Here is a 24,804-nt window from a genome sequence, read left to right on the forward strand (position 1 = left end):
TCACCGTACACCGTACAGTCAGGAAGGAACATGTGACGTAAGAGGCCAGGCATCGTTCAGCATTCTGTGTGCGGACAGTCAATAAACAGATTCAGTAAAGTGTCAACAAACCTAATAATTTAACATTTCGCAGCATATTCAGTAACATTATGGACTCCGCATCGGTAAGCAACCAATTATTATTATGCAGAATCGTTCTCGTGCTTTTTAAACGTTATTGTTTTGTAATATTACCATGTGCGACTTGGATAAAAACATGCTAAACTGTGACAAGAGCTTGAAGTCTTTTGTACCGCACGAGCATGCATAAGCTTCAGTTTGTTCTTTTAAAAGCTTTTAGTCGTAAGTTCATTGCTTTGGTAACTATTTAAGATTGCAAGGAAATACAACAGGCCTACGCAAAAGAAAAGCCTCTTTCAGACATGTAATCAAAACAATTGTTGTGATTTAGGTGCTTCATTGAATGCATTGCATGACTTGTCAAGTGTTTATACATTATTGACTGAAGAGATAATCAACATGTTTCCTTCTTGAATTGCTTGACGTGGTGTTTTGGGTACTTTCCGATTAGTCAGAGTTACTAGTGAATTATGACTCGGCCTACTTACCCCAAGCATGATTTTAGCATGAAGACCGCTTGTTTACATCCTGTCAAACATGGCTGCCATACATCAGCTGTTACTTTCTTCAACTTTTCATCTTGGTAATACGCAATAGCTTTTATTAATAGGAAACAAACATCATTATATACTTAATAAATCAGTTGTTGACTGACAATGACTTGAATGAAATATTATGTACATTATACAAGGCTCTGGCTTTAAATAATGTTATCAATGAAAGTTAATATATGTGACCTTGTATGTGAAAATTAGGAGCATTAAAGTTTGATTTCAATCATTTAGATGGCCTTACTCAGTCAATATTAAAAAAAGTTATAGTTTCACTGAATGTTCTTTATATTATGTAATATGATTTTATGTAGCAAACAGTAAAAATTGTCTTTCTCTATTCTAGCATATATTCAGTATTTATAATATTTACATTTATGCATTGCTAGACACTTTTATCCAAATGCGACTTGACGTATGCGATCGAACCCATGACACTTTGTGTTGCCAACGTAATGCTCTACCAATTCGGATGTAGGCAAATATTATGATACTGTTTCCAAAAAACATGGTAGTACTGTTTCATTGTACTTTTTTTATTTTGCAGACGATTGGGGAGTTCATGCGCACCCTCACTGAGATGGGCTTTCGTGAAGATCAGATACAGGCTGCAATGCAAGCAGGATTCTTCTCTGTTCTGGAAGCTGCTGAATGGTAAATACTTGCCGGGATGTCACATGCACCTTTTTGCTATGTATTTTTGTAGCCGACTTTTGACCTCTTGCCATTGTTTTTGTATTATTATTATTATTTTTTACTTTATGTTGTTAATACATAGTTTTTTTAGGACAGTGTTGTTATGTAAGTGACATATCAACCATTTGGTAGAGGCCGATATTTAAAAATGATGGGATTTGTTGAAAATAATACATCGAGTGTGTTAACTAGCGACATAAGGAGATAAGAAATGCAAACAAAACAGCTTTTTCTTGGTGTGGCGGTTAAAGGGATAGTTCTGACAAAAATGATATTAAACCCATGATTTACTCACCCCGAAGCCGTCCGAGATGCATATGTCCATCATTTTTCATTTTTCAATAACATTTTCAGTTATTTTAGAACATGTTTTAGATCTTTCAGTTAATCAAATGTGAAGTTATGGGGTCCACGTCTTTCAAGTCCAAAAAATGTGCATCCATCCTTCACAAAATAAGTCCAAACGGCTCCACGATGATAAACAAAGGCCTTCTGAGGGTAATCCACAAGTGTTGTTGTAGAAATATCCATATTTAAAACTTTATAAACGAAAATAACTCGCTTCCGGTATTGCCGCCATCTTAGCCGCGTCCGCTTTCAAGACGAGAGTTTTACGCAGCTTACAGAGGTTTCTTTGCTGCTGCTCTGTGTCCCCGCTCTCCGAATTTTTCATACGTCACTAAGACAAGTGCGTACGCTTATACTCTCTCCTGAATACAGAGGAGTCTAAGATGGCGGCACTACCGGAAGGTAGTTATTTTTATTTATAAAGTTTTAAATATGGATATTTCTACAACAACACTGCGCGGATTACCCTCAGAAGACCTTTATTTATCATCCTGGAGCCATTTGGATTTCTCTGGGGAAGGATGCACATTTTTTGGATTTGAAGGACGTGGACCCCGTAACTTTACTGTTTAGCAGCTGAAAGATATAAGACATTTTCTAAAATAACTGAAAATGTGTTTGTCTGAAAAATGATGGACATATGCATCTCGGACAGCTTCGCGGTGAGTAAATCATGGGTTTAATATCATTCTTGGCCGAACCATCCCTTTAAGCATATTTCTCATGCTATCTGGAAACCAACACAGTATATTAACCCAGGGGTTTTCAACCCTTTGCGACTTATGGACCACCAATGATTGTTTTAAGGAGCACCAATGGTCCGATTCATGGTTTTACATTTCCTTTGGTGTGTAAGTGTGTATTAGTACATGTTAACGATATGCAAAAGATACAAACCCCAAAGTAAACGATGACGCGAGTAAAGTAAATCTCTTTTCTTGGACTACAACAAACACATGGATTATAGGCAACAGTTTACTTCCTGGGATTGGTGATGTAGACAAAACCGACATTATCATAATCCCTCACAGCCTGTAAATTGACTCCTGTTAGCATTGCATTGTGAGCGAATTTTTCAAACATGGTAAGGAGCGTCACATTTCCGGCTGTTGTCAGAGGTATTCAGACCAATCACAACGTACAGATTAGCTGGCCAATCAGGAACACAGAGCTTTTCAGGAAGAGAATGAAATTTGGAGCTACAAAAATGTACAGTATGTGGAAAATAATGTTTTTTTTTAACCATAAACCACAAACACATTGTATTATACCAAATACACAAAATTACGTTATTGTTCAATGAAACGTTTAAAACATTCAGAGGACCACCTTTCCGAATATGATAGTATGAACACAGAATAACAGAAAACTGAAAATGTACAAAGGCGTCAAAAAACAAAGCATTATTACATGCACTATGAAGAAGCTAAAAGTCTAGGAATGCCATTTCCTCCAATGGTAAACCACAGCAAAAAATACCATCTTTTTAAATGATTTCTAAATTGTAAAAATTCCTTGTTGCACTAAGATTATTCAATTTAAAACCACAATTAATTTAAACTTTCTCGAATAGTGAGGAATTGGTATAAATAATAAAAATAAAGTTGAAATAACTTAAGCTAATTCAACTTTTTATTTATAGCAATTCCTCGCTAGTCAAAAAAGTTGAGATTAATTGTAAATGTAAGTTGATTAAACTTAAAAATGTAAGTGCAACAAGGAATTTTTTACAGTGTACTTGTACACAAGCAAAAAATGAAAGGCGCCAACATAAGCCAAATAACTGAAAGTACCCTGCACATCCAAAAATGAGGCTGAAAGGGAAAACCCTGAGTGTCAAAATTCAAAGCACAATGCACATAAAAAAAATGAAGCTAACCGTCTTTATAATGACGCACGGCTTTTGCTTTTTTCAGAAAATGATTTTACATACATACACATACATTTTACAGTAATGTACTGTAATGTTACTGCATCTGACTGAGCAAACGTTCTGTCTGAAGTTGTGACATGACTAGTTTTGGGATATTCAAACATAAATGGGCTTTTATATCATGCATCTTCTTGACTTAGCATTTTATTCATATAAATTCATAAGAACAGTCTGATGTAAAAATAACAAGATTTGTCAATTGAAAAATAAATAAAAATGAATTTGGCAGTAGACTACCACTGCCGGTCTTAAAGGGTTAGTTCACCCCAAAATGACAATTTTATCATAAATCACTTACCTTTCTAAATCACCAAGTCCTTCGATTATTTTCAGAACACATTTTTAGATATTTTTGATGAAAACAATTGAGGCTTGTGACTGTCCCATAGACATCAGTTTGTTTCAACCAGAAAAGAATGAAAGACATTGGCAAAAAGGTCCATGTTCCATCAGTCATTCAATAATAATATTATAAAGCGACGAGAACGCTTTTGTGTGCGAAAAAAACTAAAATAAAAATTTTGCACCGTAGTCTGCTCGTGAACACACACTGAATGGCTTGGAGGAGAACAAATTGTCTAATAAACTCTTTTTTTGCATACAAAAGTGTTCTTATAGCTTCATAATATTATTATTGAATGACTGATGGACCTTTTTGGTGATGTCTGGTGAAAAGAATTGTGAAACAAAATATTGGACAGTCTATTGGACAGACAGAAGCCTCTCGGTTTTCATTAAAAATATCTAAAAATGTGTTCTGAAGACAATCGGAGGACTTGGTGGTTTAGAACGACACAGGGGTGAGTGATTTATGATAAAATAGTCATTTTGTGGTGAACTAATCCTTTAACCAATTACAAATTCCAGATGACAATTCGTCTGTCTAGTTACGGTGTCCATACTGAAATGCTCCATTCTTTGACGTGATCACAGCTTGTTAGGAAAAACTTTTAGTTTGAAGCATCTTTTAATGTTGCTTTATTGCATCACGCTTTCTTAAGACACAGCATAGCGACAATTTAGACAAATTTTCTTTGCCTTTTTCCATAAAGAACTTTTACTGTTTTAAAGTAGCCATTAATTTTGTCATAATGTCATAACTCCCGTCATATGTAGACTAAGCACCTAGCTAGAATTCAGTAGCTTTGGGGCATTGGGCAGCATTGTGCTTTATGATCAGGCAAAACTTCATATCACCTTCTCACTGTTATCCACGTTTGCTCCGAAGGATTCTGCAGGGAGGAAGTCCACGGCACAAACTGGTCAAGCAGTCTTCAGGGCCTCAAGAGACGGCATTCTCTGCGTTTAACCCTCCTAAAGATGCACGGCACACAAACAGCAGCTCACACTCTAATGCAACGGGTACGTAACAAACGATACCAAAATTTTGTTGAGTCACTCCTTGTTTTTGGCTAACATAAGTACTTTTCTTTCACAAGTGTGTTAACTTCCTGTTAGGAATGAAAATGTGATGACAGGCAGCCTCGCATGTGACTATGACTTTCACATCATGTGTCCTTGGTATGCATTCTTAAGAGGAATTTCAGGAAATGCTTTTTGTGTTTTTAGGTCCTTCTTTGGTTCTGGGACCCCCGTCTTCGAACACTCCCGCAGCACAGGAACCACCGCCTCTGGAAACACGAATCAAACACGATAAAAATTATTTCCATGAGCAACAGAGGCAGCGAGTGGCGCAAGAGGCTTGTGCAGAGAAGAGACAGAAGAAACAGGTGAACTAGTCGTCATGCATTTCCTGTTCTTATAAAAAAAAAGTTGCCCCTTCTTAAAACTGGTTTATACTTGACGTGTCAGCATGCAACGCAAATGACTTCATCGCGGAGTGTACAGTCGTGCACGCTTAGTGCGCAAGACCCGATTTTGCATGGTGCAGAGTTCCAACGGGTATGTAACTGTTGTTCCCTGAGAAGGGAACGAGACGCTGCGTCTCCCTTGCCATACTTCCTGCGTCCCTGTAACGCCGTCTTTGGCAATATTTCAGATAGCGATATACTTCCTGGCTCCCGCATCACCCTGTCTTTGTCGTTAAGCCTCACCATTGGTTGAATTTGATATACACATTCAGACGCACTTACCCCTGGAGGCGTCCCCAAAGTGTCACCGCAGTGACGCAGCGCGAGTTCCCTCGAAAGGGAACTGTAACAATGTATCTTAAAAGGTAACACGATGTAACTTGCTCTCACTTGAAATGTGTCCCCAAATTTAGTCCATGAATTTAAGGGTATTGGACCTGGAAAGTCCTTGAAAGGTCCTTGAATTTGAAGTTAACTAAGATGTGGGAACCCTGATGGTGGTGTGCAAGGCGTTTTATGTAACTTTGCATGCAGCAAACAAACAAGGCTTGATTGTTTTGTTTTTTTGCACCTCATACAGTTTTATCACTGTTTGTCGTTTCAACAGGAGCGTGAGTTGGTATTAAAGAGGATCGCAGAAGACAGGCGCAGCCAGCAGATGAAGGCCCAATCCCAACCCACACCCGAGACATCTTCATCCAGCGGACAGGGTCAGAGACTTGGTGGGTCTGTGGAGACAAGCAAAGACAACCATTGCATCCTCATGGTAAAATCATGAACGTTGTTTCCTGTGCTAACTTCTACCGATTTTATAAATTGTGATGTGATTTGTACGCGTCCTATGTTGTAGATTCGTCTTCCCTCTGGGGAATCAATGCGCGAACGTTTCCCTGCAGACACGCCCCTAAGCCAAGTCGTCGAGTACATCGCCGGTCGACATCCTTCACTGCCCGCCTTCTCTCTCCTACAAGGATTTCCTAGAAAGCGGTTCGGTGAAGCCGAACTTGCATGTTCTCTACGGTCTCTGGGACTCACCCCCAACGCTGCACTTTGCATACAGACCACGCCTCCCGAGACACCTCAGGAGCCGCCAAGTCCAGCTTCCCAATTGCCCGTTGTAGAACAGGCAGTGGTGGAGCCACAAGAAGAACCTATCGACCCACCCCAAGAGGAAGCACAGGATGAAGAGGAACTGGTAGTGCCACCACCGTTGCCTCATCAGCTATGGGAGGAGGCAGTGGGGTATGCTGGGATTCCCGGGGTCGGACCTCCATTTCCAGGACCTGCTCACTTTTGGGGTAAGGTTGTATTTTAATAAAGAGATTGAGAAATTATGACATATGCTTACTGTGCTATTGCAGAAACAACAAATTGCAAATTGAACTGTCAGTTTTGGAATGAGCATTATAGTTTTTACACAACGAAATGTGTTTTTTGTGAAGGACGAGGCCAGAAACTGGTACCAGGTGATGTCGCAGATGAAGAAGAACATTTGGACAACGAGGAGCAACCAGAAGATGAAGTTCTACCTCCTTATCTCGGTAAATGACATTTTAATTTTATACCCAAGAAAACGTGCATGATTTAGGTGGTTGCTATGGTGGTGCTGGACAAAAAAAAGTCCACCCCATAGTCTCATCTCTGTATCTGGCTGGTATTGAAACGACTTATTTACATGACAATAAGCTTGATTACGGTCAATCTGGCTACCTGGATAAGGATACAACATGCACCTGAGGACACAATGTAAAGAAACTCCTGAAGAGATTTAAACGGGGGTTGATTTCTGTCTGGATCGAGATAAAACGTTGCAGCTTTGGGACCAAACTCAAAACGAAAGTGGGATTGAATGATAATGAACTGACAGTCTGCCAGCATTTTCTCAAGGGCTCGGTCTCAGTCTTTCATCTAAGCACAATAAATCTTTCAAAACATCTAAAGAACTGCAGGTTTGTTTGCTTTGAAGGTCACTGCATAGTCATCATCCAAACAGAAACCTGGAAAAAAATAGGAAGGACAAACCATAAGTCTTGAAAAAAAGGGAACCCTTTAATAATTTCCTTTGGTCATTGTTTGACTCACAGAAAACTATCATGTGAGACACAGTACCAGGCAAAAGTCTTAGGCCACCACCATGCCACCATAAGATGTGCTGTATATGCAGTGGTACAATCTAGTGATCATATACAATTATATAAATCTTAAATTTTCAACCAACTGGGTTGTTTTAACCCATTGTTTGGTCAGATATAAACATTTTCTAGGTTAATGCTGAAGTAAAGTCCATTTTTCATGCGTACGCAAAGGGTGTGACGCAATTTTCGTCATCAGAAGCATGCAAGCATCTTGTACGACTTTATCGCCAGATTTTTTAAACAATGCGTACATTGTACATGTACATAGGTCGCATATGCACGTACAAGAGTATGTAGTATGTAGTCAACAAGCAGTATTGCAATTTGTCATAATGCGCATGCGGCAAACGTCAGCGCATGTATATTATTCAAATTTACTATGCAAGTAATGTGCGTTCGACTGTTTGCGTAAACTCGCGTATGCGTAAAAAATAGACACTGGGCTTTAGTTTACCCTAACACACAGGTTTCTCCCATTTTCACCATACACTGGGTTAAAAATAACCTAGCATTTTTTAGAGGTGCAATTACCTAGGACAGTGGGTTTCATTCACTAATAATTGCGTACGTTTTTCGAATTTATCCGCACACTTACCCTCAAGAAAACTTTACGCCTAACATGAATTTGTTATACTTGGTTTTACGTGTTCTGCATGAGCGGCTGCGTGCACAAGGTTGCTAATTTGCATAAAACACGCCCATACCAGCTCCATATAAGGGCTTTCCGCAGCGCTGGTCCACAGGAAATTTTAGAGCAGTTTGTCATAGAAGCAAAGAGTTAGAAAATAAATCCCTGATCAATTTATTATCGGTAAAGTTTAGTTTTGCATTTTTTATTTGGGAGGTTTTGCTGTCGCTGAAGGAAGCCGGTGCTGTGTATTGGATGCGTTAACAAATATGACATTTAATTAATATGACAGAGACACGCATCTGTATCTAAAATACAACATACAGGAGATCAAGTGATTGACGTTTGGACTTCTCGTTACATTTACATAAAGTTTACATTAGGCTATAAGCCGACGCTTTTCATATAAAGATTTAAAAAGTGAGGAAGGAAAGCATGACGATTTGTCATTACGTGCATCTTCTTTATATGTGTAGAAAAAATAAGTAGGCTATAATAATGTATAATATAATGTATATAATAATAATAATATAGATCATGTATAATAATATATAATACAGAAAATATTATAATATCAAATATAATCATGTAAATTTTATATATCAACATTATTATTATAATAAACATTACAATAATAGGCTAGTATTTGATTATAGCGTACGTGATTATTGCGTGCGAGTGGTTTTAGGTTTTCTTGAATTTTTGCATACATTTAGAAGACACTTTGATACGAAAGTTTTTGTTGTATCACGATTTGGTCATGAAAACATCCTTACGCACATCTCACGCACACATTGTTGCTAACGCATGCTTAATGAATGAGACCAGTGTTTCCCAAACTGGGGTTCACAAACCCCTGGTGGTTCACGGGGGTATTGCAGGGGGTTCGTGAGTTGATGAAAAAAATGCACTTATTAAGATTAAATCACAAAAATGTAAATAAATAAATTTAAAATAATCTAAATAACTACTTGCTAAAAAAGTATATTCTATTTGTTTATTTTGCATGCATGTGACCTTACAATATATCAGAAAACTCATGCAAAATGGACAGATGTTTTTTTTTGTGTGAATAAAAGAAAATTACCACATGAAGGTACAATAACAGGTAATAATCACAAAAACTATGTAAATACGAATAATAAAAACTTTAAAACAAATGAAAAATACATGTTTTTGAAGTTAAACATGCAAATGGGCTAATAAATATTTACTTAAAATATCAAGGGTTACAAAATTTTTGAGGGTCATTGGTTAGATTCCTTGTTGCCTGAATGCAATGTTCATCGCTTTGGTAGTGTCTGCCAAACGAATAAATGTAAATCGGACACGTCATGAAAATTTGAATCCATATCATTCAATATAATAAAGTTTTTTTGGTCTGCCAGAACTGCCGCCGTTGCCCTTGTTAATGGACAACAGGGCCAGAGGAGGGCCAGAAGAGCCCAGACATCACTGGCCTGAACAGGGTAATAGACTCAGGTGAGATAAAAGATGGGTACATTAATCGGTATTTCATTATATTGTAAAGTAGTATCATTTTAATTGTTAAAAGTCAGTATATGAAAAGAATTAATTGAATGTTTATCTATCCACACGTGCGTTTATATGACTGTGATTTGTTGAAGGGAGGCGGAGCCTGACGTCCCAGCAGACCGTGAGGAAGAGCGTGCATTGCGCGGGGCGGCCGCAGTGGAGCGTTTACAGAGAGCCGCCCATCACGAAGACCAGCAGTCACCGCATGGACAGCCCTCGCCCCCCAAAAAATCCTTCAAGACCCCTCGCGTCTCTTCTCTCTGCTCCATGGCGACCAGAGCAACCGTGGGTCTCATGACAGGTCAGAAAGAGACCATGTGCTGTCACATGACTGCTTACCTTAAAACCAAGATATGAAAATGCATTTACTCACCCTCATTTTGTTCAAAGTACTTGCTGGTCTTTATTTTATCCCTGGAACACACAAAAGCATGCAATTACAATAAACAAGAGCTATCAAGGCTTTTCAAGGATGGAAAATCTGAGTACATTAAAAAAAAAAATTTTACTCTTAGTTACTTTACCCCAGTTTGCAATGGTAAGCTTATAATAATGATTTATAAATTGAACTGTCAGGTACGATTTTGTGAGTAATGTCATTTTTACTTCATTGGTCTTTGAATTTCAAACAGAGATTGTAAAAGTTACAGATTTCTGTGAGTAAATTATTATTATTTAACACATTTTTAAAAGCAATAATCATCACCTTCTCTCTCAGCTCCCAGCATGCAGTACAGCAGTAGCCTGGCGTGTCTGACACCAGAACTAGCCGAACTCTTGTTGAATCACATGGCATGCGAGCGTCTCCTCCGTCCACGCACACTCGAGCTGTTCTTTGGCTGCCCGATGCAGAAGTTTGTCCTAAATTGCTATCCGTATACCACTAATGAGTTGTTACGACAACTGAGGGCCTTTTCCTGTCTGAAACATCTCAGCTTAGTCAACTCTCCTCTCATTACAGGTATGTCTGTTTGTTTTTGTTTTTGTTCCTGTTGCTCAGTTGGTAGAGCATTGCATTAGCACCGCAAAGGTCATGGGTATTATTCCAGGGAACACACATACTGATAAAATGTATAGCTTGGATGCACTGTAAGTCGCTTTGGATAAACGTGTTTGTAATGTAAACATCTTGTGCGTTTGTGATTATGGAGAAATGTCACATTGTAAGTCAAAGCAAAGACGAAATATCGCCCGAATTAAAAAATCTAAACTTTGGCTGATATTCGTGCCGCGTTAACCCATCTGGAGCCAGCATTAGTAGTAATGTGATTACGACGTAGCGAGCGGAGGCAGAAATATTAAACAACAATGGAGGACAAAATCATCTTCGCTGTATGTGGACACCCGGAGGTGTACGACACATCTTCGTACTTTTATAGAAACAGGAATAAAAGGATTTTGCTTGGAGAAAAGTGAGTGAGGATGTTGGACAAAAATGCTTGAGACTACAAGCTAGCTAAAGGCGACAAATTTAGCGAATTTCATGCGCAAATTTCACACACGAATGACGCGAGTTAACTTATGCTACGTACACACCAAATGCTGGGCATCGCTTTCCTCGCTCTAGATTACTCGCGTGATTTAACTTCCTGTCAAGAAAATTTTCCCTTGACTTGAATATTTTCAATCTGCACATAAGACACATTTGAGGCGAATAGCGCGTGTTTCCGCGCCAATCGCATCGCCCCGCACGAGTTTGCGATTATTCACGCCTTTTCCCATTAAAGGCGTAGTGCACAATTTTTGAAAGCCAATGTTGACGTTTGAAATGACCTAAACATACACGCCCCTACCCCAATAGACTCTGGACCTTCTTTTGATTGACCCGCCGCACACATACGCAACCCCGACAAGGATGTCGGTTAGTAGACACGCCCCTTACTGCTGGTTGGCTACAACTGTGTTTTGTTAGTCGGCCCGACTCTCTTTTCCAAAGCGTTTTTCAAACATTGTGCACTCCGCCTTTAACTTTGTATGTTATCTACTCGCGCAAATCGTTGAATTCGCATTTGGTTTGTATAATGAAGGATCTTTATAGGCCCATCACACCACATGTGAATAAAGCGTTAAGCGCAATTTATATACATGGTAAGTCAAAGCAAAGACGAAATATATATCCTGTGGTGCGAATGACGTGATTCGTGTCAATAACGCGTCACGAATTATGCATTTTGGGCATTTGACACACGTAACGTGATTCGCATGAATCGCAAAATTCAAAAATCAAAACTTTGGCAGATATTCGCGCCGGGTTAACCCATCAGGAGCTTACACTAGTAGTAATGTGATTACAACGTAGCGAGCGGAGGCAGAAATACGAAACAACAATGGAGGACAAAATCATCATCGTTGTATGGGGACACCCAGCGGTGTACGACACATCTTCGTACTTTTATAGAAACAGGAATAAAAGGATCTTGCTTGGAGAAAAGTGAATGAGGAGGTTGGACAAAAATGGCAGAGACTACAAACTAGCTAAAGGCAACAAATTTAACGAATTTTACACGTGAATGACGCAGAATAACCCAAATTTCACATGCGAATGACAAGTTAACTTATGCTACGTACACACCACATGTGGGGCATCACGTTCGCGTAGAAACAGGAATAAAAGGTTTTCTTGCTTGGAGAAAGTGAGTGAGGAGGTTGGAGACTAAATACTAGCTAAATTTAGCGATTTCACACGCGAATGACTGAAATTTCATGTGCGAATTACACGAATTTCACATGCAAATGATGCAAATTTCACACGTGAATTTCACGCGAGTTAACTTAAAATGTTCAAGCGTTTGCTTTATTTGCGTCTGGTGTGAACACACAGTCTAGGGTGAAGTCTCATAATCTAATGATGAGATTTGAAGGTTGATCAAAGGTTGATTTTAATCATTGATTTCAAACTTAATCTTACTCAAGTCAATATTTAAGATATCAAGATTATATTTTCACAGACTGTTCATTACATTATAAAAGATTAAATTTTAGAGAAACAAACCTCATTATTTTCTCATCTGTTTTGCAGATGCTGGTCTTTCTGTACTGTCCAACCTCTCAAAACTCCAACATCTCAACCTGTCGTCCTGCAGCAAACTAACAGACAGCTGTCTTCAGCATATTGCGGGTAAGACATATACAGTACAGCGACCCTCACGGTATCCACAAGCAATTATCATGTGACAAATTCCCGATTCCTTTCCATCTTATCTCAGGGCTCCGCTGTCTGACGTACTTATCTCTGAATCAGACTAAAGTAAGCGATGCAGGAATGTTGATGTATCTACAGTCAGGTTCCTCTGTCCTTTGCCAGCTGAGTTTGAATCAGACAGCCATCACTAACAGCACGCTAACAGTTCTGCCCGCGTGTGTACCGCAGCTACGAATGCTAAGCATCAAACACACTAAGGTAATAAACATGCATCAAGACGTTTTGTGCATCCATGTACTGATAAAAAATGTATACCTAAGTTAAAACTCTCTTTTCTGCATTCAGGTAAGTGATGTGTCTGCGCTGGCAGAGCTTAGAAACCTGCAGACGCTTCACCTTGACAGCACAGGTGTGCAGGAGAATTCTCTCCGGTGCCTAGCAACCCATCCCAGCCTATCAGCTCTCAGCCTGGCCGGCATACCTGCCGCTGATGGAAATCACACGCTGGAAATCATTTCAGGTAAAACCCTTGAAGAACCTAACTTAACTCATCTTGCAAGCTTTTGGAGGAACTGAACATGTAAACTGTTAGTTAGTTATTGATAGTTATTATCATAGTGTGAACGCCCCCTTTATTCTGGTTCATGCTTTAAAGGATAATTCCGGTATTTAACACTTTGAGTCTCATTTCTGGTTTGTTTTGGACGAACTACAGTGATGAACACTGAAATTTTGACAATGGGTCGTGTCTTGAATTTTTGACTCATTTAGAAGCGTCTCTTGACTGCTTCAGAATGGAAGTCAATGGCCATGCACAAACATGTCATTAAAACAACACTTGACATTCATTTTCAAAACTGTGCTACTCACCGAGTGGTTCGTGGTGTTTGTTGATGATTAAAAACAAGTAGTGTAGCGAAATACAGTTTCTGTCGTGTTTTATTTGTAAAATTCCATTGACTTCTCTTGGAAGACTCATTGCTCGCTGATATATCACTTTGCCGCTGGAAACGGAAAAGGGTCTGTTTACATGTGGTTGTAGTTTTTTCGCTCGGTTTCTCTCAGAAGAAATTTTTCCCATATTTGATGGCTCAGTGACCAGCCTTAGGTTTGAAGTTGAGCTCGATTGTGACTGTCGTCCTTGTACTGCAAAGTGGTTGTCGCCATCAAGTGGTCGTGAGTGTGCTAACGCTTCAGATTCAAATATAGAGCGGAAGTATTTATGTGGTTGTGAGGTATCTGAAAAAATAGATCCACTATAGCAAATAAAACGGATTGAAATCATACATTGTGCATATATATTATTTTTAATAATCAACGAACACCACGAACCACTCGGTGAGCAGCACAGCCCTGAAAATGAACGCCAAGTGCTGCCCCAATGACATGTCCGTGCATGGCCATCGACCTCCACTCTGAAGCAGCCAAGAGACGCTTCGACATCTTGGGATTTTTAATGACCACAGAGAGTCAGGACCTCGGTTTAACGTCTCATCCGAAGGACGGTGCTTTTTTGACAGTATAGTGTCCCCGTCACTATACTGGGGTGTTAGGATCCACACAGACTACAGGGTGAGCACCCCCTGCTGGTCTCACTAACACCTCTACCTTTTCCCAGGTGGTCTCCCATCCAAGTACTGACCAGGCTCAGCCCTGCTTAGCTTCAGTGGGCAAGCTGTCTTGGGCTACAGGGTGATATGGCTGCTGGATAATTATGAAAATACCTGAAAAGGTTTGAAGAACAACAATATAAATGTATCCTTAAGCCATTTCCTGGAGCTGCGCGTGTATGGTTATTCGTCTGCGGCCCACATTGAGTTTTTGCATGAGAGCGCCCTCTGGCTTTTGGATGTAGCGGCATTTCACAGTATTTCATTGAGAAGCATAGCAAGCATCATCGGCCGATATATCGGTGCACCCCTAAAATAAATACTATATGCATTGTTTTGCATGGATTGATCAAAGAGATACGTCACAGGGTTGCCTGTTCGGACAGAATCGCCTCGAGTTCGGTCATTTTCGGATGCGGAGCCGAGTGCACGGTTACAAAAATTGCTGTGTCCACCTCCAGGCGAAATAGGGTCTCGCGCACCCAACACACACGAACGCCCACTCTGCGTTGACATCATTTTTGCCGCGCACATCAACGCCACCACCTCTCGTGAAACGTGATGGTGTTGTTACTGGAAGCTAGTTATTACAGTTTATAAAGTTTGAACTATGGATATTTTTCTTATAAAATCACATTTATTATCCCCGCAACTTTAAAGGACAAGTTCGGTATTTTACACTTAAAGCCCTGTTTTCAGATTGTTTATGATGAAATAGAACGGTTTTGACTGAAATTTCGACATATGCGGCTGCCCAGAGAATTTTTGGGTGTTTGTGTTTCAGCTCCTACCTTTACAATGGGTTCAATGGTGCACCGGAACAATCCCTCCCAAAATGCACCAAACCCTCGCCCACAAAGACGTGAAACCCACCGAGCGGCCAGGGGCGCTCACTGGTATGCTCACACAAAAATCGCCGCAAAATACGCATTCCAACAGGTTTTATCTTAGTTTTTGCCAACTCCATTGACTTGTATTAGATGTGCTGTGAGGTACGGTATTACTCCGCGCTGGGAACTTTGTTTCTTGCAATTGGCAATGGCGGATCAGCGCCACCAACTGGGCTGGAGTGTCTATTATTCAAGCTCTAAGCGGAAGAATGTACGGGTGTGGGGCGTTTGGAAAAATAGGTCCACAAGTTAACAACGAATGCTAAAACAGCTGTTGGAAAGCATCTTTTAACGCGATTTTTGTGTGAGCATATCATTGAGCACCCCTGACCACTTGATGAGTTTCACGTCTTTGTAGACGAAAGTTTGGTGCATTTTGGGAAGGATTGTTCCAGTGCACCATTAAACCCATTGTAAAGGTAGGAGCTGAAACACAAACACCCAAAAATTCTCGGGGCAGCCGCAGATGTCGAAATTTCAGTCAAAGCCGTTCTATTTCATCGTGGGCGGTCTGAGAGCAGGGCTTTGAGTGTAAAATACCGAACTTGTCCTTTAAAGACCTTTATTAACCCCTTGGAGCCGTATGGATTACCTCTGTAAAGGATGGGGGCACTTTTTGCTATTAAAACATAAAAACGTATGTATCTCGGATTGCTTGAGGGTGAGAAAATCATGGGGTGATTTTGATATTTGGCTGGAGTATCACTTTTCAGAAGCATTGACAGTATTGTTTGATTCCTCTCATCTGTTTTCAGGACTGAGTCTTACCCAGTTGACCCTCCCTGGAAGACACTCGGTGACAGACAGTGGGCTTTTATTTCTCTCCAAACAAACTTTACTCTTAGAGCTCGACCTGACAGACTACACTCAGCTCACAGACCACGGCATTATGAAGCTCGCCAACATGACCAGGTCAGAAGTCCATAAGTCGTCCTATCTTTCTGACTTTCTTAGTATTGTTTAATTCACTTTGAAACAGGCATGATTAATGTTCACATAACAGTAAGTGGTGAGATAAGTTTAACTGGGTTAAAGGGGACATTTCACAAGACTTTTTTTAAGATGTCATATAAATCTTTGTGTATATATGTGAAGGTTTGGCTCAAAATACCCCATAGATAATTTATGATAACATTTTAAAAATTGACAAAAATGTGCCATTTTTAAATACAAATGAGCTGATCTCTGCACTAAATGGCAGTGCTGTGGTTGGATAGTACAGATTAAGGGGCAGTATTATCCCCTTCTGACATCACATGGTAAGCCAAATTTCAATTACTTATTTTTTCACGTGCTTGCAGAGAATGCTTTACCAAAACTAAGTTACTGGGTTGTTCTTATTCACATTTTTAGGTTGATAGAAGCACTGGGGGACCCAATTATAGCACTTAAACATGGAAAAAGTCAGATTTTTATGATATGTCCCCTTTAGATTTGTTGTTTGTAATTAAAATACACTTTGATGTAAAATCAAAGTCTGACAAACCGTAAATCAAACTTTTTTTACTTTTTAATGTGAAGACACTCTGGTGTGCAGCAAGATCTTATTCAAACAGTACAGTGAACTAGAGGTCTAATATGTACCCGACCCGAAATGACCCAAATCACTTTTTAGCCGAATCCAACGTGCATAAATACTTTCTTTTTTTAAAGAAAGACCCGACCCGAGACAAACTCTAGGAAATTAGACCCAAATCTGACCCAACCGGCAATTTTTATGAACCCGACTAGACCCGAATGTAAATGGCACTGGCGTGTCTGCAGTCCCACACGCACATTTTTTTTATCTGATGACGACACCAAGCTAACCCCTAAAATGTTCTCGGGTAGGACCTCGGGTTTTCGAATCTAAGTAGACCGTCAAAACCTCTACCACATGCATGTGTCTTGTAGATATTTTAAAGTACTTTAAAAGGATATGTTTATAAATATTATGCATAACAAATATTTATTTAGTTTTCTCTTATTTACTGTAATGACATTTGTGAGTCAGCCAATCGGACACACTGATTTCTCAATATCGCCATTAAAAAAAGAAAACATGTCGGCGGACCACTAATGCAAACCCCGCCCCTTTTACCTGATAGGTTGAAGAAGCTGTCTCTTAGCAACACTCAGGTGAGTGATGCTGGGCTGCAGGGATTGGTCAATCTAAAGGAACTGCAGGAACTGTGTCTCGATCGTACTGCCGTCACCAGCAGAGGTGTTGCGAACCTCGTCACACATTTACCACATCTACAGGTACAGTTTACCTTGAAGAAACAACTTACTGAATATTTATGTGAAAAAAGTAATTTTTTATGATTTACTAAAGTCATCATACATACAAACTTTGATCTCATTTTAGATGATAAGACTTCAGTCTGGATTTTACATACAGGGTCACATATGATTAAATAAATATTGCATTAAATATTATGCTGTGATTTGTGTTTGCATTGTAGGTGATGGGTTTGGCTAGCACACAGGTTGGTGATACGGTGATCAGACGAGGTTTAGTACACTGTCCACAACTACTTAAACTCAACCTCAGCAAAACCAGAATTACAGACCAAGGTAACGTTGTCAAGTGATCGACATAAGCATTCATCATTTTCTAGTAGGAATATTTATTTTTAATGCAATGCGTCTTTATGTCTCAGGTCTCAAGTTCCTGTGTCGTATGCAGTTAAGTCAAGTGAATTTGGATGGTACCGGTGTGACTCTAGCTGGCATTGCCAATCTGATCTCCGCCTGTCCTCATCTGACTAGTGTCCGAGCGAGCCATACCCGAGCCATACCACCAGATCAGCAGTCTGATGATGACGATATCGATAATGATAACGGCGTCACTAATGCATCGCGATCATAGTCTTTTCACTTTAACATCCTCTCCAGATGAGAAACATCTTTCAATTGTTTTGTTTTTATGAAGTAGCACTAAAATCTCGCTTGAGTTCGACAATCAACTTGAAATGCTTTGTTGAATGTTATTACTAAAAACCAAGTTTGGCAATTTTAAAGTTGCTACAGTATGCACAGTTGTATATTTTTCTTCTGTAACATTTTGCATTTTTTTCAAGGTCGTTCAAGAAATGTTGACCACTACAGTGAAAATAAACAGACATTGAGAAAGCGAAGCTTCATAGCAGTTTAGTTTTTGCATGACAATAGGCAGTATCTTTTGCATGAGCAGTTTCATTTTATTTTGAAATGTATGAAAGTAATAATAGTTGAATAAACGACACTTAGATTTGATGTAAATATATTTTGGATACATGCATCTGTTAGATTGATTGATTTTAAAACTGGAAAGTCATTTTGGACTTGTTTGCGATGTTGCAAACTTGTGCGTTTAGATCAGGGATTACAAACCAAAGTGTGTGTTGTGCGCTTGGCACGTTACCGAATCTAGCAGAAGATTAAATGTGTTTGCGTGCTCCATTAGAAACGATATCTCCTACATCTCTGTTCACGTTTGATGTATGTTTAGTATTGTAGTTTACATTGTTGTCAATAGTTATCATTAACCAAGTCTACGTTTCCATCCGATTACAAATATCGGTCCTACTAATAACATTTTGTATTTAAAGTATTCGACTTTAATGTTTGTTAAGCAGCTAAAAATTCTGTCATTATTTACTTAGCCATCAGTTTCTTTATTCTGTTATACACAAAATAAGATATTGTTAAAAAGGTCAATGGTTCTGTTAACTGTGTGCTTAGCATTTATTTATCAAAATATCTTCTTTTGTGTCCATTAGAATAAAGAAACTCATACAGGTTTAACATGAGGATGGGTAAATGACAAAATTTTCATTTTTTGGGTGCACAGCCCCAAATCTTGTGTTAAAATGGTGCATGGGAAACTAAACAAAGCAACATATCACACCATTGGCATTTGACTGTTTTTGTAACTCAAGCAAGCATCAAAAGCTTGTGTTATACATTAAAGTTGTACCTTTAAACATCTGAATGCAATAACGTTAAAAAAAATAACTACTCAACCATATCTGCATAATAAAAAATTTTGTCAATAACAAAATCTTCAAGATACGCACTATAAAAAGGATATCCAAGTTTATCCTTTAAATTTTCAAGGCTTGCAGTCTTAAAATAAAAACTTTGCTTCACGTGCATGAACTTAAACTAAACAAAAAAATTTCTTTTTTTAGTTTCTTTTCATTTCACGAGCTCAAATTCATTTTATTTTTCTGTTCTCTTTTGATTGACGGCATATATCGGCATGACCGTTGGTTGACTTTAATCAGCTGATAGTGTGAAAAATGCTTTTATTGTGCGATATTGGTTGATATATGGTGAATCTCTATTTATTTTCCATATGTGAACTCCTGCATAGTTATTTGGCTAACATTAACCCATTAAATGCATTAAATTAGTGTTTAAAAAATGTTTGTTCTGTACACCTTGTAGGAACTTCAAAATCTTATGCCTGCAAGTATACAACAAATCTGCAATTTATTTTGTCACAGAATGACAACCTTGTGTGTTTATGTGTCATGTAGTTTGATGCATGTTGTACGATTCATTCAGTCTGTTCATGTACAGTTTATTGTCTAGAAGGTGAGACTATTTTTTTTAATACATTAATAAAATTACATTTGACAATGTTTCTTTTGCATTTTCATTGCTTTCTAAGAAGAAATTTGCACTGTGATTGATAGATGTTATGTTAATAGATTACTGTACATGAATGCACTGTGTTCAATGACATGATGAGGCCTTTGATTATATAATCCTCACTAAACGCTACTCCTTTATAACACTTATGTTGCTTGTTTTATGTTTGTAGCATGAAAACTGTTAAACGTAAAAATAAACCGTGCATTTGCAATGTGTAATATAAAGCGTTATTAGACCATATGTGATCCTTTCTGTAAAAATATATAGAATATATATATAGAGAAATGCACACATAACAATATATAATATAAGCACTATTCCTGATGTGTTTTTAACAGGCGGTCGAAGGACAAGGGTGTGAACTTGTAGCCGGATCCCTCGTAAAACTTGTTCTGAAATTCAACCCTAAAAACAAACATATATAAAATGCGTCATATAACGTTTTTTGTCTAGACAAATAATTGTATTGTTGATAGTTGTAGCAGTTAGCCTACACTGTAAAAAATACTTTGCTGCCTTAAAATTTTTTGTTAAATCAACTCAGATTTACAAGTCATGTCAACAGAGATGAGTTGTCACAAAAGTCAACTTAATTTAATAAGTTATAACAACTCACCTGTAGTTATAACAACTCATCTCTAGTCAAGATAAATAATAGTAAGTTGAAATGACTTGTAAATCCGAGTTGATTCAACCAAAAAAGTATTTTTTACAGTGTATACGTTACAAATCTTTTGAACCTGTCATACTATCCATGCTAAACCTTTATATTATACACATGAATAACACCCTTCTTTTTCTTAAAAAGAATGTAAAAACATATGTTGGTTATATATAAATATATTATAATTTAATTTGACTTTATTAATTTAAGAATAAAGAATTTTGTATTGATTTTTCTTTTAATGTGTGCAGCTCTATTTAACATACATTAGAATCAATGACAACCAAAAAACTTTAAAAAAATCTTTTTGAAATGAAAATGTAATACATATTTTTGAGTATTGATTGAGATGTGTTTAAAAAGTTTTGTTGAAACATTTCAGTACATTTTAATGATTTTTTCACAATATTTTTAATATCCTCATTCAAGGTCAGGTGGTACAACCAATCATTGTCTCCCTGTGTCATGCCGTTTGTTTGTTTATTTGATAGTGGCATTCAAAATAATTCTGAAAATGGTTTGAAAGTGTAAAACAACTTTACCATGAAACATTTGAGAACTATATGTGTAAGAACAATCTTTTTTAAGTATAATAACTATTATAGACAACCTTAGCTTGTATTTATTAAAATTAAAATCATTAGCTTATTAAAATGATTTAGCTTAATGTTTTTTTTATTTCTTAAGGGCATTTATAGCAGTTGCATCCTTTGACTTTCTGGTTGCACCACCTGACATCTGCAACAAATTTACATTTAACAGACTCCTGCTGGTAAGCTTTGCCTGTGATATCAAATTCATACATTAAAAATACAATTAAAATGTGTTTGATGAAACAGCATTCTTTATAGTTTCATATTGGTTGTACCAGCTGACACCGAAAGTGTACCAGCCTACCCATTACATTAAAGTGGCTTTTTTCAGTATTTGAGAAAAATCTACAAACTTTTCATTTAGCCATAAAGACCACCACTGGATGATGTGATATCATGTTTACCGTTTATACTTGTTACCTTTTTCATAAAAGGCCCATGATTGCAGTGTTACTATATTGACATTTAAAATCATTCAAATTGTTGGACAAAGGTTTTTCAATTACCTAACATCACAACAACTACTGATATTTGAGAAATGTATTATTTGCAAAATTTTCGAACACAAAATATTGCCAAACTATCTTATTTTGAACTCTTATCTTATAAATTTAAACACAATTTTTAACAGTTAATTTGTATGTACAGTTGCCCCACCTGCCAAATTTTAGATACACTGAAAAAATTATTCATTCAATTTACTAAATTTTTTAAGGTAAGTGGTCGCAATCAAATTATTTAAGCTACATTTAAACAAAAGTTTTTTGTTTTGTTTTTCTAATTTTTTTGTTTAAATGTAGCTTAAATAAATTGATTGTGACCACTTACCTTAAAAAAATTAGTAAATTGAATGAATCATTTTTTTCAGTGTACCAAAACAATTTTTTTTTTTATTATTATTGACCAAATAGGTTATATAAAATAAAGTGACACACGTCATAAACGTGTCAAGTTATTTTTATAATACATAATGCCCCCGGACACAGTAATATGCATGTCATGCCATTGACCCATAAACTGACAGTTTGGTTATGGACCATGTGGTGTTTTTCTCACCAGTGTAGCCGTAAAGCGTGCAGAAAAGCAGAAAGACCCTCCATAACCAGCAGAACGGCCACTGTCAGAATCCCGAAAGCCGCAAAGAGCAGTGCCAGAGTGAGAGGAGAACCCATACCAGAGGAGAACCTCAGTCCCACCTGTAGAACCATCCGCCAAAGAACCTCTGACAGCTCTGTGGATGAGAGGGGGACAAATTTGAATGAATATATAATGTCAACATGCATAAAACATGATCTTGTTTTTCTGGCTATCTTAAGAAAAAAAGATCAATAATTGAACCCAGAGTGTTTTGCATTTGGACAAACCTGCATGAGCCAGACTGAGGGCCCAGAGGCGCAGGTAAGAAGCCGTGTTGGAAATGCAGCCCAGACAGAACTCAATGGTGTGAATGGCCTGATACACAAAGACGTCACACATGCCCACCTGTACGAGATTAAACCAATAATAATGTCAAAACTTTGATATCTTTAATATTGACTAATTACCACATCAAAAAAACGTTATACGACTTCAGCCTGGATTTTATAAGCAGGGTCACTAAGACAAAGTAACAATGTTCAGTCAATTACTGTACAAATAACCTGAAATAAAGACAGCGTACCGTCTCATCTCTCTGATGTTGGGAAAAGGAAGATCGTGTATCTACCCCGTGTTGATCATTCACAGAATTTCCAAACACCTACATGTAGATTTTGTAAATCAATAAATGTACACAAATGCATTTTATATATAAAATATTTTTCTATACATTTTAGCCCATAACTTTTGCCAAAAATATAAATGAGTGAATAAAAAGTAAGCAAAAGTACAAGATGGATGGATTAATAGATACTTACTTAGATACAGATAAACAGATAGAGGGAGCAATGGATGGACGAAGTGACGGATGGAGCGACAGATGAATGGATGGAGCGGCTGACGGAAAGAGCGACGGACAGATGGAGCGAAGGAAGGATGGAGCGACAGATGGATAAAGTGACGGACGGATGAATCGACGAATGGTTAGAGCAATGGACAAATGGAGCGACAGATGAATGGATGGATGTAGCGATGGATGAATGGATGGAGCGATGGATGGACCGACAGATGGATGGAGCGACGGATGAATGGAGGGACGGATGGACAGATGTAGCAAAGGATGGATGTAGGGACGGATGAATGGATGTCGTGATGGATGAATGCATGGAGCGACGGATGGATGGAGCGACGGATGAATGGAGTGACAGATGGATGGAGCGACGGATGGATGGAGCGACAGATGTATAGAGCAAAGGATGGATGGAGCAACAGATAAATGGATGGAGCGACAGATGGATGGAGCAAAGGACGAATGGAGTGACGGATGACTGAATGGAGTGACGGATAGATGGAGCGACAGATGGATGGAGTAACAGACGGATGGAGTGACGGATGGATGGATAGAGCAAAGGATGGAGCAACAGATGAATGGATGGAGGGACAGATGGAGGGAGCAACGGACGGATGGAGCGATGGATGGATGAATGAATGAAGTGACAGATGGATAAATGGAGCGACGGATGGATAGAGCGACGAGTGGATGGAGCGACGGATGGATGAAGTGACGGACGTATGGAGTGACGGACAGACGGATAGAGCAAAGGCTGGATGTAGCGACAGATGAATGGATGGAGCGACAGATGGAGGGAGTGACGGACGGATGGAGCAACGGATGAATGAATGGAGCGACAGATGGATGAATGGAGTGACGGATGGATGGAGCGATGGACGGACAGATGGAGCGAAGGATGGATGGAGCAATGAATGGATGGAGCAACGGATGGAGCGACAGATGAATGGATGGTTGAGCAATGTATGGGATGACAGATGGATGGAGCGACAGATGGATTGGGTGACGATTGGACGATTTTTCTGCTATTGGACACCTTCTGGGTCTTTTTCTCATGACAAACATCTGAGAGGCAGGCAAAAGTTTCCATTTGCTCTCAATTTAAAGGCGGAGTGCACAATGTTTGAAAGCCAATGTTGATATTTGAAATCACCTAAACAAACACGCCCCTACCCCAATAGAATTTTGATAGACCTGCAACCCACGCAAGGATGACGGTAAGTAGACATGCCCCTTACTGCTGATTGGCTACAAGTGTGTTTTGGTAATCGGCCCGACTCCCTTTTCCAAAGCGTTTTTCAAACATTGTGCACTCCGCCTTTAAACTTATTGATGTCTCAGAGAATACTAAAGAGATCTCATTTGTGATTTTTCTTTCTGATGGGATGTTAAAGCAGTCCTGAGTGTAATGTTAAGACACACCTGCTGTTTGGTTTTCATTTGGGTCCTGTAGATGAGAAGAGGCTTTACCAACAGCAGTACAGGTACCATCAGAACCGCCGTCACAACCAGGAAGATCTGTACGGCCTTCTAGAAAAGATTCCAGTATTAATCATCATCTGCTGACTGCAGCTGTTGGTAAAGTAAAGCCTGATCC

General features: G+C 38.6%; 2 protein-coding genes across 3 annotated transcripts in view; one reads left to right on the forward strand and one right to left on the reverse strand.

Annotated features, from left to right (window-relative positions):
- The first annotated feature begins 4 nt into the window (after window positions 1-4).
- LOC141362099 (uncharacterized) lies at window positions 5-20,010 on the forward strand. Its single transcript, XM_073863905.1, has 17 exons — window positions 5-164; window positions 1,219-1,325; window positions 4,877-5,010; window positions 5,218-5,378; window positions 6,067-6,225; window positions 6,310-6,757; window positions 6,902-7,000; window positions 9,611-9,704; window positions 9,851-10,059; window positions 10,477-10,719; window positions 12,778-12,876; window positions 12,965-13,158; window positions 13,246-13,420; window positions 16,156-16,312; window positions 17,488-17,641; window positions 17,845-17,956; window positions 18,043-20,010. The coding sequence occupies exons 1-17, from the start codon at window positions 150-152 to the stop codon at window positions 18,249-18,251; spliced, it is 2,769 nt and encodes a 922-aa protein (XP_073720006.1). The 5' UTR covers window positions 5-149; the 3' UTR covers window positions 18,252-20,010.
- Window positions 19,434-24,804, reverse strand: part of LOC129426541 (V-type proton ATPase 116 kDa subunit a 1) — a 28,694-nt gene continuing 23,323 nt past the window's right edge. For both annotated transcript variants that reach the window (XM_055182936.2, XM_055182935.2), the window contains exons 16-20: window positions 24,630-24,737; window positions 22,941-23,018; window positions 22,645-22,762; window positions 22,337-22,511; window positions 19,434-20,428 (exon numbers count right to left, since the gene is read on the reverse strand). In XM_055182936.2, the coding sequence (XP_055038911.2) occupies window positions 20,338-20,428; window positions 22,337-22,511; window positions 22,645-22,762; window positions 22,941-23,018; window positions 24,630-24,737 (570 nt within the window). In that variant the 3' untranslated portion in view covers window positions 19,434-20,337. The remainder of the gene's footprint in view (window positions 20,429-22,336; window positions 22,512-22,644; window positions 22,763-22,940; window positions 23,019-24,629; window positions 24,738-24,804) is intronic.

Source organism: Misgurnus anguillicaudatus, chromosome 25, assembly GCF_027580225.2.
Source record: "Misgurnus anguillicaudatus chromosome 25, ASM2758022v2, whole genome shotgun sequence".
NCBI lineage: Eukaryota > Metazoa > Chordata > Actinopteri > Cypriniformes > Cobitidae > Misgurnus > Misgurnus anguillicaudatus.